At 36.1% G+C, this 13035-nt stretch overlaps 1 protein-coding gene across 3 annotated transcripts in view; it reads right to left on the bottom strand.

Annotated features, from left to right (window-relative positions):
- The window catches only part of LSAMP (limbic system associated membrane protein), a 645767-nt gene that overhangs the window by 300633 nt on the left and 332099 nt on the right, over positions 1–13035 (bottom strand). For all 3 annotated transcript variants that reach the window (XM_078066400.1, XM_078066398.1, XM_078066402.1), the window contains exon 2: positions 9739–9971. In XM_078066400.1, the coding sequence (XP_077922526.1) occupies positions 9739–9971 (233 nt within the window). The remainder of the gene's footprint in view (positions 1–9738; positions 9972–13035) is intronic.

The raw sequence follows: 13035 nt of genomic DNA on the forward strand, positions 1-13035 counted from the left end.
CATCTTTTCATGTCTGTTGGCCATCTTCTTTAGAAAAATGTCTATTCAGTTTCCCTGTCCATTTTAAATCGGATTATTTGTTTTTTGGGTGTTGTGTTGTATATGTTGTTCATATATTTTGGATATCATTTGCAAATATCTTCTCTCGTTCAGTAGGTTACCTTTTTGATTTGTTGATGGTTTCCCTTGCTGTGTAAAAGCTTTTTGTTTTAATGTAGTCCCAATAGTTTATTTTTGCTTTTGTTTCCCTTGCCTTAGGAGACATACCTAGAAAAATGTTGCTATGGTTGATGTCAAAGAAATTACTGCCTATGTTAAGAATGATATTCTAAAATCAACATCTGGATGCTAGCTATGCTCACTGCTACTGAGTTATAAGTGCTCTGAGGCCCTCTCAGTAAGCAAGGTTAGAAAATATACACATATGTATACATCTATCTAATCTTATCTATCTATCTATCTATCTATCTATCTATCTATCTATCTATCATCATCTATCTATCATCTATCTTCTGTTAAGACTCATGAATAAACACGAGTAACTCCAATTTTGATCCAATACCATTCAGTTCATTTTAGCTATCCCCTTTCCATATTTATACTTCTCTTCCCCAGCAATGAAAAATTGGTTATCATTAACCTCAATATATTTACTTTCTCAATTTTCTTGAATGTAGCGAAGGTCCTAATCCTCCGTGACTGCCTCCTTACTCAGATGTCCTTCTTTTGTGAACCCTGGTCCCTGTAGTGTTTGTGTTCCATTTGGGATACAGACTGGGCTGCTTTTCCACTACACTTGAGCTTGCCTATTAGCTTTTTGATTGAGAACAAGGAAAGGGGCCTTACTATGTTTTGTATACTCTGTCACTGAAGCAGACCTAAGACTCGACAAATTTTAAAGACAACCCAAATCATCTCATTGTCCAAAAATAAATGTTACCTATTTAGAGAAAACTGAAAACAATGAAAGTACTTGTATATTGGCATATATATTTATATATTTTTTCATATACATTTAATATACATTTAATATCTTTCTTGACTGTTAAATATATGACTTCAAAAAGTTGCCTTTAATATTTTTAAGAGTACACAGGTTTCTTTTTGGGGGGTTGTTTATTTGTTCTTGGTAATGTATAGAAAACATAAATGCTATAGATGATGACAATTTAGGGTAGCTTACAGTATTATTTAAAAATACTAGAAAGGTAGCTATCCTTACCTTGATAGGTAAAATATCTGTGTAAAAACTAGCCCATCTGTCAGTTGTCACATATGATATATAAGTGTAAGGAAAACAATCTGTAGTAGAGACTGGATACAGCTAAACCAGCTAGCATATGCAGTTCCAAAATGGAATAAATCCCCATCCCCAAATTCTTCCTGATCACCATCAAAATTCTGACCATAATGTGTTAAAATTGATGTAATGGTATAATGATTCAAGATTTGAATATAGCTGATCATTAATTGGTCTCTGTCTTCAGGTAGCTTTCTTCTTTTCATGGAGTCTGGATTTTTACACTGAGCCAACTCTGGGTTCTAAAATAACTTTGTCTCTGGTCCCTTATTTTTTGTCATCTTCAAGAAGGACAAATGCAAGTTAGAATAGAAAGTATGTGGACATAAATAGTTGATTTATTTTGATAGCTAAAGGGTGGACTGCAGATACATATAGAAAGCTTGGAGATAGTAATTAATTTTGGGGGGATGAGCTTGATTTAGATAAAATTTGAAGTCCTTCCCAGAAGTGGAATATCAACTTAAAACTGCAAACATAACACAACCTCTGAAAACTGAGAAGAAGTTATCCTTTTGTAAAAGACATTTACATTTATAAGGAAAATGTCCATTTGTGAGGGTGTCTCCCTTACTGTACCAGGAAGAGGGGGTTGATTCTAAATCTCTAGAAACTCTTGTCAGTGGAGAAAGCAATGGCTTAGCTCTGTACAACAACCTTAACTCTTGTTTACTGTGCTTTTCCTGGTAAGCTCCCACAACTGACTCCCCACCTCCAACATCTTTTGTCTTTAGCTGAAGATGGTATTTAAGGTGATGGCTTTGGCCATTTTGGGGAGTTACTCAGTATTCCTGGGTCTCTCACATGTATACAGAAGGTATACATGTTATTAAAGTTTTGTTTGTTTGTCTCCTGCTAATTTGTCTCATGTCAATATGATTCTTAGAAGAATCTCAAGAAGAACTTTGAAGGATACATAAAAATTTTTCCTCTCCAACAAAATAATCTCAAATAGTTTAGTCCTAAAGAGTCACTTCTTCCCATTACACTAGCTGTCTGATTGCTGATGTGGATAGTGATGTCCTTACAGTCAGAACATGGCTTTTTAATAGCGAATCAAGAGACTATTGTCTGAAAAATTAAGCTGAAGAGTAGGAAAATTAGTAGATTTCAGCATATGAACTCCAAATGAGAATTCCAGCTAATCATTAGGATTTTCAATAATCAACAGAATTAACCCTAGATCAAATCCAACTAAAGAAGATTTAAAATTCTTTATTTTATTGTATTAAATATGTGAAGAACTCCAGGCTAAGTTCAATTAGAAGCACTGACAAATATTTTATATGAAATTTTGTAAGCAATGTTAAGTTACTGAGAAGATAATCAATGCAACATGATGCTGATTAAAGAAGGGAAAGAAGAAAGATGGAAGGGAAAGGGGAATAAAGGAAGTATAGTAGCCCCCTTCTTTATCTGCAGGAGATACATTTTAAGACCCCTGGTGGATGCCTGGAACCATGGATAGTGCCAAACCTTATATGAGTTGTGTTTTTTCCTATATATACATACATACCTATGATAAAGTTTAATAAATAAATTAGGTATAGTAAGAGATTAAAAACAATAACTCATAATAAAAAAGAACAATTATAACAATATATTGTAATAAAAGCTATGTGAATGTGGTCTCTCTCTCTCAAAGTATCCTATTGTATTGTACTCACCCTTTTTCTTGTGATAATATGAGATGATAAAATGCCTATGTGATGAGATGAAGTGAGGTGAATGACATAGGCATTGTGATGTTAGGCTATTATTGCCCTTCTGACTATATATTTCCAAACCACAGTTGACTGTGGGTAACTAAAACTGTGGAAAACAAAATGGGATAAAAGGGAAATATAGTAATGAAAGAAGGAAAGAAAAGACAGATTAAGAGAGATAAAAGAGACACCTGCTTGGAGTTCTGGGTAATACATTCAGGTCAGAATTAGGAATGATTATTAGGATTTAAAATGCTTCTAAGAATTTAAATCCTAGAAACAATAAGTTCTAGACAGTATTCATGAAAAAAATTACATTGGTATTTCCTAACATTTGAGTTTTCAATTTTTAAATTAGAAGGGAATCTATAGAATTACAATTGTAGGTCAATATGGATATTCTAAAATTATGAGGTACAGGAAATCTGGCTTTTTAGGCATATAGATTTGAAAAAAAAAAAAAGGCCAAATATGCTCTTACAAGAAGTCCCACTTTCATATTTTTTCCATAATTATATTGGTTTAATTAAGGTAATTATGCAATAAATTTCCTTACTTGTACTAGATTCTCAGAATCTATGCATATGACTTGTATCACAGTGGTGAGAAAAATGTCTGGGGTTCTCTTTAATATTATAGTGAAATTTAAATATTAATTTAGAAATACATTTCAAAAACCAAAAATGTTTTCTTAAAATTCTCCAATGTTATTATAAGCAGATTAGGTCATTTCTACAACAATGGTAACCAAATTAGAATAGAATAAAAAGAGAACAAAAGACTCAACATGGAAATGACCATTCTAGTATGGGTACTGGGCACAAAAATAATGTAATAAAATTTTGAAAATATGATAAATGTTGCAAGGAATGGTGAATAAGATATTTATTTATTTATAAAGAGTTTATCTATTTATTTATTTATTTGAGAGAGAGTGCAAGTGGGGGGGTACGGACAGAGGGGGAGGGAGAGAATCTAAAGCAGACTTCACACTCAGTGCGGAGCCTGATGCAGGGCTCGATCTCATGACCCTGAGATCATGACCTGAGCTGAAACCAAAAATCCAGTGGTTAACTGACTGAGCCGCCCAGGTGCTCCTGCATAAGATATTTTAAAATAAGATTCACTTTTAAAAAATTCTGTCATGTTAGGGTGTCCTTCGTATTCATATACACATGGAGATTCTTAATGTTATAGTTTTAAAAAAATCTCATTTTTGAGGCCACTATTCCCAGCACTCAAAAACATCTGTTTTCAATAAGGACATAGGTTTATTTTATTTTATTTTATTTTATTTTATTTTATTTTTTATTTTTCTATTATAAGGCTCTAGTACCTGCTCCACAGGGCATTAGATACAATTTGATGCTGTGTCATACAGGAAAATGAACAGGCAGGCAGGAGCAAATTCCTCTCACTAATTGTTTAGATCCCTACAACAGTAGTTCTTGGTTTTTCACATGTATCTGAATTGCCTTGAGAACACAGTGTATTTGCAAATTTTGGCTGTATTCCCAGGGACTTTGGTCCAATTGTTCTGGGAGTGGTTCTCAGGAATCTACATTTTGACAAGTACAATAAACCAAAATGTTGACTTTGTTGCAGGTTATGCAAGGATCACATAAAGAGAAACACAGTTGTAAAGCAAGTGCCTCCATCTGTGGCATGATCAGAAAAAACGATCATAGGAGGATAACCTCTGGAGAAGAACTGGACATTATTAATAGGAAGGATGTCAAAGTACTCTGTTTATTAAAGTTAAGGATGGTGTTTTTTAGTCTTTTGTCTCAGAATCTGTAAAGAAGGTGGTATGGGAACCAAAATATCTGGCTTTAGAAATGAGTCCCATCATTAAGTATCTCAAAGCATGTTCATATTTGAATAGCTTTGGGTTCCACAGATGCAACATTTAATACCACTAATCACAAGTCAACCCAGAGATCATTATTGATTTGTGTATTTGCTGATGCAAAACTTTCACTTGTGTACCTCATGAGGAAGGTGTGTAGAGATGTCATTTAACTAAAGATTGAGTTTAGTGAACCATGTAGCATATTTATTTCAACACAGGATATTTTATGTGTAACGACCCTCACAAACTGACAAAAACAGAGAGAAAATATTGGAGATGTTAAATGATCACTAATGTGGTGGGAATACATATAAAAGGAAAGGAGGCTTCCAGGGAAAGTGAAACATGAAAAACATGAAGGGGTACAAATACTTAAAAATGTATACAGGTGAGATTTTTGAAGCCTAGAACAGTTTCGTGTCTCAACCATTTTTTTTTTTTTTTCAGCTTTGATACCTGAAAATGGACAGTTTGGGAAGAGAGGAGATTTTCTTTCCACAGGACTAGGCTAGGTAAGTAATCTCAGAGGGCCTAAGATGTTACCATTAAATTTAAGGTATTTTCAATCTACCTGTTCCCTGTCTCATGTCCAGTGAGATTAGTTTTAGGTGTATTTGGGGGTGTGACACTATCTGAAATTAATGAAATTATACAGGAATATTTCTTCTGATGTTCCTAAGGTACGCAGTTCTTTTCGAGCAGTGGTTCTCAAGGTGTGGTCTTTGCATCGGTGGAATCACTATCACCTTCAAATGTGTTAGAAATGCATATTCTCAGCCCCAGTCTCCAGATCTACTTCATCAGAAATTCTGGGAAGTTCCCACCAATCTAAAACTTAACAAACCCTCTAAGTGTTGCTGTGAAGCATGCTGCATTTTCTCCTCAATATGCTTAATAAAGGGAACTAAGAACTTTAAAGTGATGCTGGTCTAAGAAGCCCATCAAAATCCTAAGGAAGTAAAGCTAAAGACTGAATGCTAAGAAAAAGGACAACTGAAGAAAATGGACAGGAAGGATCTAAAATAAAAGCTGAAAGAGTCCACCACAAGGGTAATAGGCAAGAAGTGGAAGCAGTTGTTAGACTCTGGGCAATAGCCCTAGGGCCAAAGTAAGCCTTGTGACAGATACGGGATCAGCAGCAGCATAGTTGGCTGTCATCATCATCATATCACCACCACCATCATCATCACCATCACCACCATCATCACCATCACCACCATCATCACCATCACCACCATCACCACCATTATCATCTTATTGGGTGAAAACAGATGATATCCAGACACTGGACTAAGGGCTTACATAGATTATCTAGTTTAACCCCTACAATAAATTTGGGAGGATTTAAAATTTGAATTTTATCTGTTTTATACATGACAAAACTGAGCCTTAAAGAAATTAAGCAGTTTACCACCAAATTTATTTAAGTAGGGAAGAAAGAAAACTGAAATTTGAAGCAGGCAGCGTGACTTCAAGGCCCACGTTCTCAACTGCTATTCTTTCCTGATATCTCATAGCATCTTGGAGCTAAAGGTGGCTTCACCATTAGGCAAGAAAAAAAGAACACAGTATTTATTTAATGACTAGTTAAATGGGATGAACAGAAACTGTGAAGGGTGAGGAAGGTAGAATTTGAAAAATTCAAAAGACTCATATTTTGAAGGAAGGTGCTGTGGGGTTGGAAGGAAGAAGGATGGCAGCCATTCTTAGAAACAGCATCTTTGATATGGTGAAAACACATGGTTGAAGCATGAGTAGGAAGCAGTATGAACAAAACAGGATGATCACTGATATAATCATAAGGTTTAATGTCTTAAGGGGCAGTGGATCAGCCATCTGGTGCTAGATATAAAATGCCAACACCCACATAATTGTCAAAAAAAATCCCCCTTCATGACTTAGGCTCAAGGAGGAGAAGATCCTTTCTTCATCTCTCTTACAAGTATACGATTTGTTGCTCATTTTTTCTTCCATAGCAATGTGATTAAAAAAAAATACAATAGTATCTTGAATCACACAGATATGGGTTTGAAACCCTATCCTAGGCCAACAGGCAGCCTTGGGCAGGCTCCTTATTGTCTCTGAACTTTAAGCTTTTGCCTATTTATAATAAAGTTATTAATACCTAAATAATAATATTATTAGAATCAATGGGAAAATGAACTGTAGGGGTTCAGAAAGAGTTGCCCCAAGATTTGTACCTTTGGCATGCAGATTATTTAGAGCTAAAAATAATCAAGGCCCAAAGACTCAGGAAGAAATGTTGACCTTCCCCCTAACTGCTTAAAAGAATTTAGATAGAGGACCTGCTCCAGCAAGAGAGTTATCACCATAAATAACTACATTATAATATGAACCAGGGGCAGTAGATAAGGAGGACCCTTGCAAGCACTGTTTAATCAAAGTCCTCCCTATGTCCCCTTGTTTCTGGATGGCTCAGCAACATTTGCTTCCCAAACATTTACTCTTCTTCATTTTCCTGTAATTGCTTTCCTTTTCCTTTGAAGTCCCAGACCAGCAGCCTTTTCTCTTTAGTTCAGGATGATATATATACCTCATTTTGCCTGTTTTTGGAATCTCATGTCTATGTGGATCCCCATATATATGAAATTAAATGTGATTTTTCTCCTATTAATCTATTTTATGTCAATTCAATTCTTAGACCAGTTAGAAGAAACTTGAAGGCTTCGCAACAGAATAAACAGTACCTGGCACTTAGTAGTTTCTTCTCCATCACTTAATATTCATTTATTGAATTTCACTTAATATGAAGTTATTAAATTTAACTTCATGTTAGTTAAATTTAAGTTAATTTCACTTGTGCCAACATGGCATGAAAATATATGCAAGTATGATCTAACTTATTTCTAGCTCTAACCCTCTCAGGATTAGTACATTTAGTTCATAACTAAAATGTACATAGATAAATAAGAAAAAAAAGGGGAGAGGGCTTGGGGCATTTGGTGCTAAGAGCTGACTTAAATATAAATATGGTAGTTTTTAAAGTGATAACAACAAATTTCCCTTCCAGTAGAAAATGCTTCAGATTTGAATCTTGGTCTGCTTGGCTCCAAACTACTCACTCCTTCAACTCTTCATGTGACCTTGAGCATGTAACCTAAATTTAATGAACTTCTGTTTCCTCATCTAGAAACAGGTTGCTTCTCCCTCTGCCCTTCACCCCGCTGGTGCTCCCTCTCTCACTCTCACTCTCTCTCAAATAAATTAATAAAGCCTTAAAAAAAAAGAGAATTCTCATTCTTGTTAAAAAAAATTATGTAGGAATCTCATAATATAATATGGAGCTGGTCATTAGATAAGGGGCTTTAAGAAAACTAGTTACCTCCCCTCCTTCTGCCATTGCATGGGATAGAACTTCTTTTGTTTTGAGGAAGGTGTGTGTGTATGTGTGTGTGTGTGTGTGTGTGTGAGAGAGAGAGAGAGAGAGAGAGAGAAAGAGAAAGAGAGAGAGAATGTATGTCGTACTTGTGTTTTTGAGGGAGCTGGTAAATTAACCCAATTGCATATTTATACATCTCTGGTTATGTTTATACATTTATAATGGACTGCCTGAGATCCAAGCCCTGAAGTATCATGTTATGGAGCTCTACGACTCTGTACTCAACTACAAGGAAAACATTCTATGTCTGGACTGTGACTGGAACTTTGCAAGTCAGTAGACATGCCTTTAACAAGCAATAAAATGAAGCTGTCAGCCATTGCAAATGGACCGAGATAGAGGTCACATGACTAAACCACCTCTGGACCAGGCAGTCTCTGATGTATTTTACTCCAGTTTCAATCTATTAATCAGAGGAGTTGGGAGAGCAATAATTTAAATGCTGCAATAATCAATTCCATAACACATTAATAGAAGCTACAGTCAAACTTTCCCATACCACTGACTGCATTGGAATCCTGACAGGAGCCCTAAGACCATGCCTAATTTCCATTAAATTTACATAAAATTGTAAATCAAGAATACATGAAAACAGCCCTAATATTTGTTAGTGCTTAGATCTTTCCTGATAGATGGATTGATACCGCTTGTGGTTTAACTTCCCTTGCAATAAAATTGTGCAGCTGATCAGCTTTGTTCTCATCCTGCAATTATGGGGAAAGGGACTCATGAGAGCTATAGTTTGGGGCATGCGTATGCCACTTAGGGTTTTCATCCTATAAAACCATGACTCAGATGTGACCTTGGGAACCCCAATCTAGAAGCAGATTGTCCCCAATGACTTTGCAGATCCTGGTCACTGGATTTGCTCACAAATAACGTACCATTAAATGGGATACAATTTAAAAAGAAAGCTGGCAATGACTCATGGAACACTACATCAAGAACCAATGATGTAATGTATGGTGATTAACATAACATAATAAAATAAAATTAAAAAAAAAAAAAGAAAAGAAAACTGGCCAGCTGAGAGGATGTCAAGGCCTCTGGAAATTTTATTTTTTCCAAATAACACTTACTATCATAAAAACAGATAATTAGTAACATTCTTTATGCTGAAGATAAAAATCAAGCCTTCAGCAAAGCATCCGGTACCTAACAGCGGATAAAGTGCACCTCACATGGTTCTAAGCATTCTGTGTGTTCTTGTTACCCTGTTCCAACCTCTTCAATAGATAGGGGCTTTGCTATGTGCTTTTATATTCAGGGCTAAGAGAGAATATTCTCATCAAGGGTACTGGCTCACAGTGGCACTTTTTATATTCTCCTTAGTCCTCTTAAGTCTATCCTTTCCGAGAGAAAATGCAATAATGCATTTGAAAGTTTTTTTTCCTTCAGAAAGGATTTTGCAAATATTGTCCATGTTTATTTTCTGCTTCTCACCTCTCCCTTACCACCCATCTATCCCACCTTTTCTTACCTTGCACGATCAAGTAAACTTGGGAGGTCTTGGGCTCATGCTGTGTCTGAACTGAGCAAGTATAGGAACCCTCATCATAGACATCCACCTTCTGGATTCGGAGGCTGTATTCCAGAGAATGGCGTTTCTCCAGCTCAACCCGAGGGTCCAGAGACCACTTGTCATGCCCAGCAAAAATGATGCCAGAACGGTTCAACCAGGCCACCTTCGAGTTCTTGTCTTCTACAACGCACCTGGCAGAGCAGAATAACAACATTAGAACCTCAGCCCTACCTGCATCTGCATTCATTCTCCACATGATTGGCCTCAACAAGACCAATCAAGAACAATAATTATATGCAGGATGAATAATTGCCATGCCATTTTTTAGAGTCCTAAGTATTGTCACTATTTCTCCTAAGACTAATTACCATCCAATGGATGGATGTCATTATATTAGACTCAATATGGCAATAAACAATCAGTATGAAAAATGCAGGCAAATAAAATTAAATAGGTATTGACTTCTCACTGGATTATCTTCTTCTTGTCTAGGAAAAGGTCATTCACACAGAACTCCATCTGTTTAAGTACCTGAGAATTTGACAAGTGATAATGTGGCACATTTAATGAGTTTTGAATTGTATTAATTCTTCCACAAGTATTTCCTAAAGTCCTATGTGATGGTAGATACAATTATGCCCCACTGCTGTAGGAATTAGACCAGATTTCAGAGTTTGCTTCACGTTCTTAGAAGTTTGGAATGCCTTCTCCCAGGAGTGACAAGTGTGTGAATAGATACAAAGGTAAGTAGACAAGTGTTATGTCAAGGAAGTCAGGGCCAGCATCATCGTGCCTAAGTCTGGTTCCGGCTGCTGAGGGCAGTATGATGTCTGCTGGCAAGACGGCTTACAACCAGCATTTCCGGCGCATCAGAATGAATTCAATATTTTATGGGAGATGAAGTAACCAATTTCATAGTTCGTATTCCAAGAAAGATGAAGGAAAAACGTTTATTTGAATGACTACTTATTTTAAAAACCTAAAAGGATCTCTTTCTGAAACTTGCAAGAAAGAGGCAAAGAATACGGATTAATGGCGAAGGGGTAGCTACTTCATGGTGAATGCAGTTTTCTCCTTCAATTACACTGAGAATCTGGAAATGGAAAAATCGAGCAAAAAACAAACAAACAAACTTCTCTCTGTATCCCTTTGGCAAGATTTATGTCTGCCCCACAGGGAGATTGTCCCAGACCCTGTTCACAACTGTAGAGCCATCTGCTCAGCACTCTGGGGCATGAGGGATCGGGAGAAGAAGCCAGGAGCATGACAGCAGAACAATTAAAATACCATGTTCTGGATTCTCCAAACTAAGTCAAATCCAGGTTTTCTCTCCAGTCAAAAAAGGCAGTCATAGAGATTCTGCACCCACGCATAGACAGGAAATTAATGCATTATCTACAGGCTGTCTACAGTAGGTATACAGAGGCCAACTCAGTCTTAAAAGGAGAAAAGCTGAATCCTTTTAAAATACCTCACCTATGGTTCAAAAGACCTCCTAATCCCATTATTTTTAAGTGAACTGAATATTTTTTTTTTAAAGATTTTATTCATTTATTTGAGAGAGAGAGGAGAGAGCGCACATGAGAGGGGGGAGGGTCAGAGGGAGAAGCAGACTCCCCACTGAGCAGGGAGCCCGATGCGGGACTCGATCCTGGGACTCCAGGATCATGACCTGAGCCGAAGGCAGTCGCTTAACCAACTGAGCCACCCAGGCGCCTGTGAACTGAATATTTTATTTAACATGAGAATTTTATTTAATTACTTGAGTTCCATGATCCACAGGTCTCTCTTCTCTACCTATTTATTTTCAAGAACATAAGGAGATGAAGTCATCATTTAGTGTCTCTATTAGTCCGTATGCGTTTCTCTGCCATGGAGATATTGTTGGGATTAATTATATGTTTGATAATTTAGAACTTCTCCATGAGGGAGTACAAAGCTAACTTCATGGATGCTTGCTGCTTCTTTCCAGACTTGATTTGACTTTTCCTGTTTTATTATTTTGTGGCATTGTTTCTCTGTCCTTCATGATATTTGTGGCCCTTCTCAACTGAGAATCATTTAGGAGTTAATAGGCTGTTTGCTGCTTTCTAGAACATAAACTAAGTCACTGATGTAGATTTACTGTGTTTTTCTTTTCTACAGAGAATGGAAATTTGCCTCTACAAATGCATTTTAAATCTTCTATCATGTATCTCCTTGCACTTTTCTCCTCTATGCAGTTCAACATAGCAGCAAACAGATATGCTGCATCATAGAGATGTATTCTGAATAATGTCTAGCCAAAAATATGCCCCTAATATGTTCATTTTGGAAAAAAAATACTATATAATCTATTTTACATTAATATGGCTTACAAATCAATTAAAGACAGATATTTTGTTCTCTTCATTTAGGTACCTCCAAAAATTAATCTTATGGAAAATAGGTACTTAGTAAATGCCTGCTGCGAAACTGACAGTGTCACCCTTACAGAGAAGAGGATATATGGTTACCTATTTCCCACTTCCCCATCCCAAACCCTACAACATCAACTAATGAACTGGACAAATTTCCTCATCAGCACGAGGTAGAGTTTCTAAGTCAGGTGTTTAGGGTCCTTTGGACATTTTAGCAATTTTTTGTCCATGGAAAAGTTAAACTTATCACATAGATCATTATTCCAAATTATTCTCAGAGAGTGTTCAGATTTATCTTACCTAAAGACGTAATTGACTATTTCAGCAAAATTGCCAGACCCACAAAAATGTATCTACTGAAACAATACATTATGTGGAAATTTTGCTATGACAATCTACATAACATCTTATTCTTACATTGTGTTTTGTCTTATATTTATTTTTAAAATTTATCTTTTACTTACAAATAAATGAAAGGCATATTAGAATATATACACATACATATACACTCACACTTTTTACTAACTTAGTATGGTTAGCCAAGAAGCTAAGCAGAGCACAATGTGGTAAGTTTCTTTTTTTAATTTTTACTTTAAGTAACCTCCGCACCCAACATGGAGCTTGAGCTCAAAACCCTGAGATCAAGAGTCACATGCTCTACTGACTGAGCCAGCCAGGTGCCCCAACAATGTAGTATTTTTAAAAGGAAAACCACTCCTCCAGATAGTTAAGGGTTCTTTTTTCTGTAGTCAGTAGTTCCAAAGTAAATATATTGACTCTATAAACTAGAAAATAATTTTCCACAACATGACTAAAACTTTCATACTGAAAAATGGCAAAAATAATACAATTTCAG

Source organism: Halichoerus grypus, chromosome 1 (assembly GCF_964656455.1).
Source record: "Halichoerus grypus chromosome 1, mHalGry1.hap1.1, whole genome shotgun sequence".
Classification (NCBI taxonomy): Eukaryota; Metazoa; Chordata; class Mammalia; order Carnivora; family Phocidae; genus Halichoerus; species Halichoerus grypus.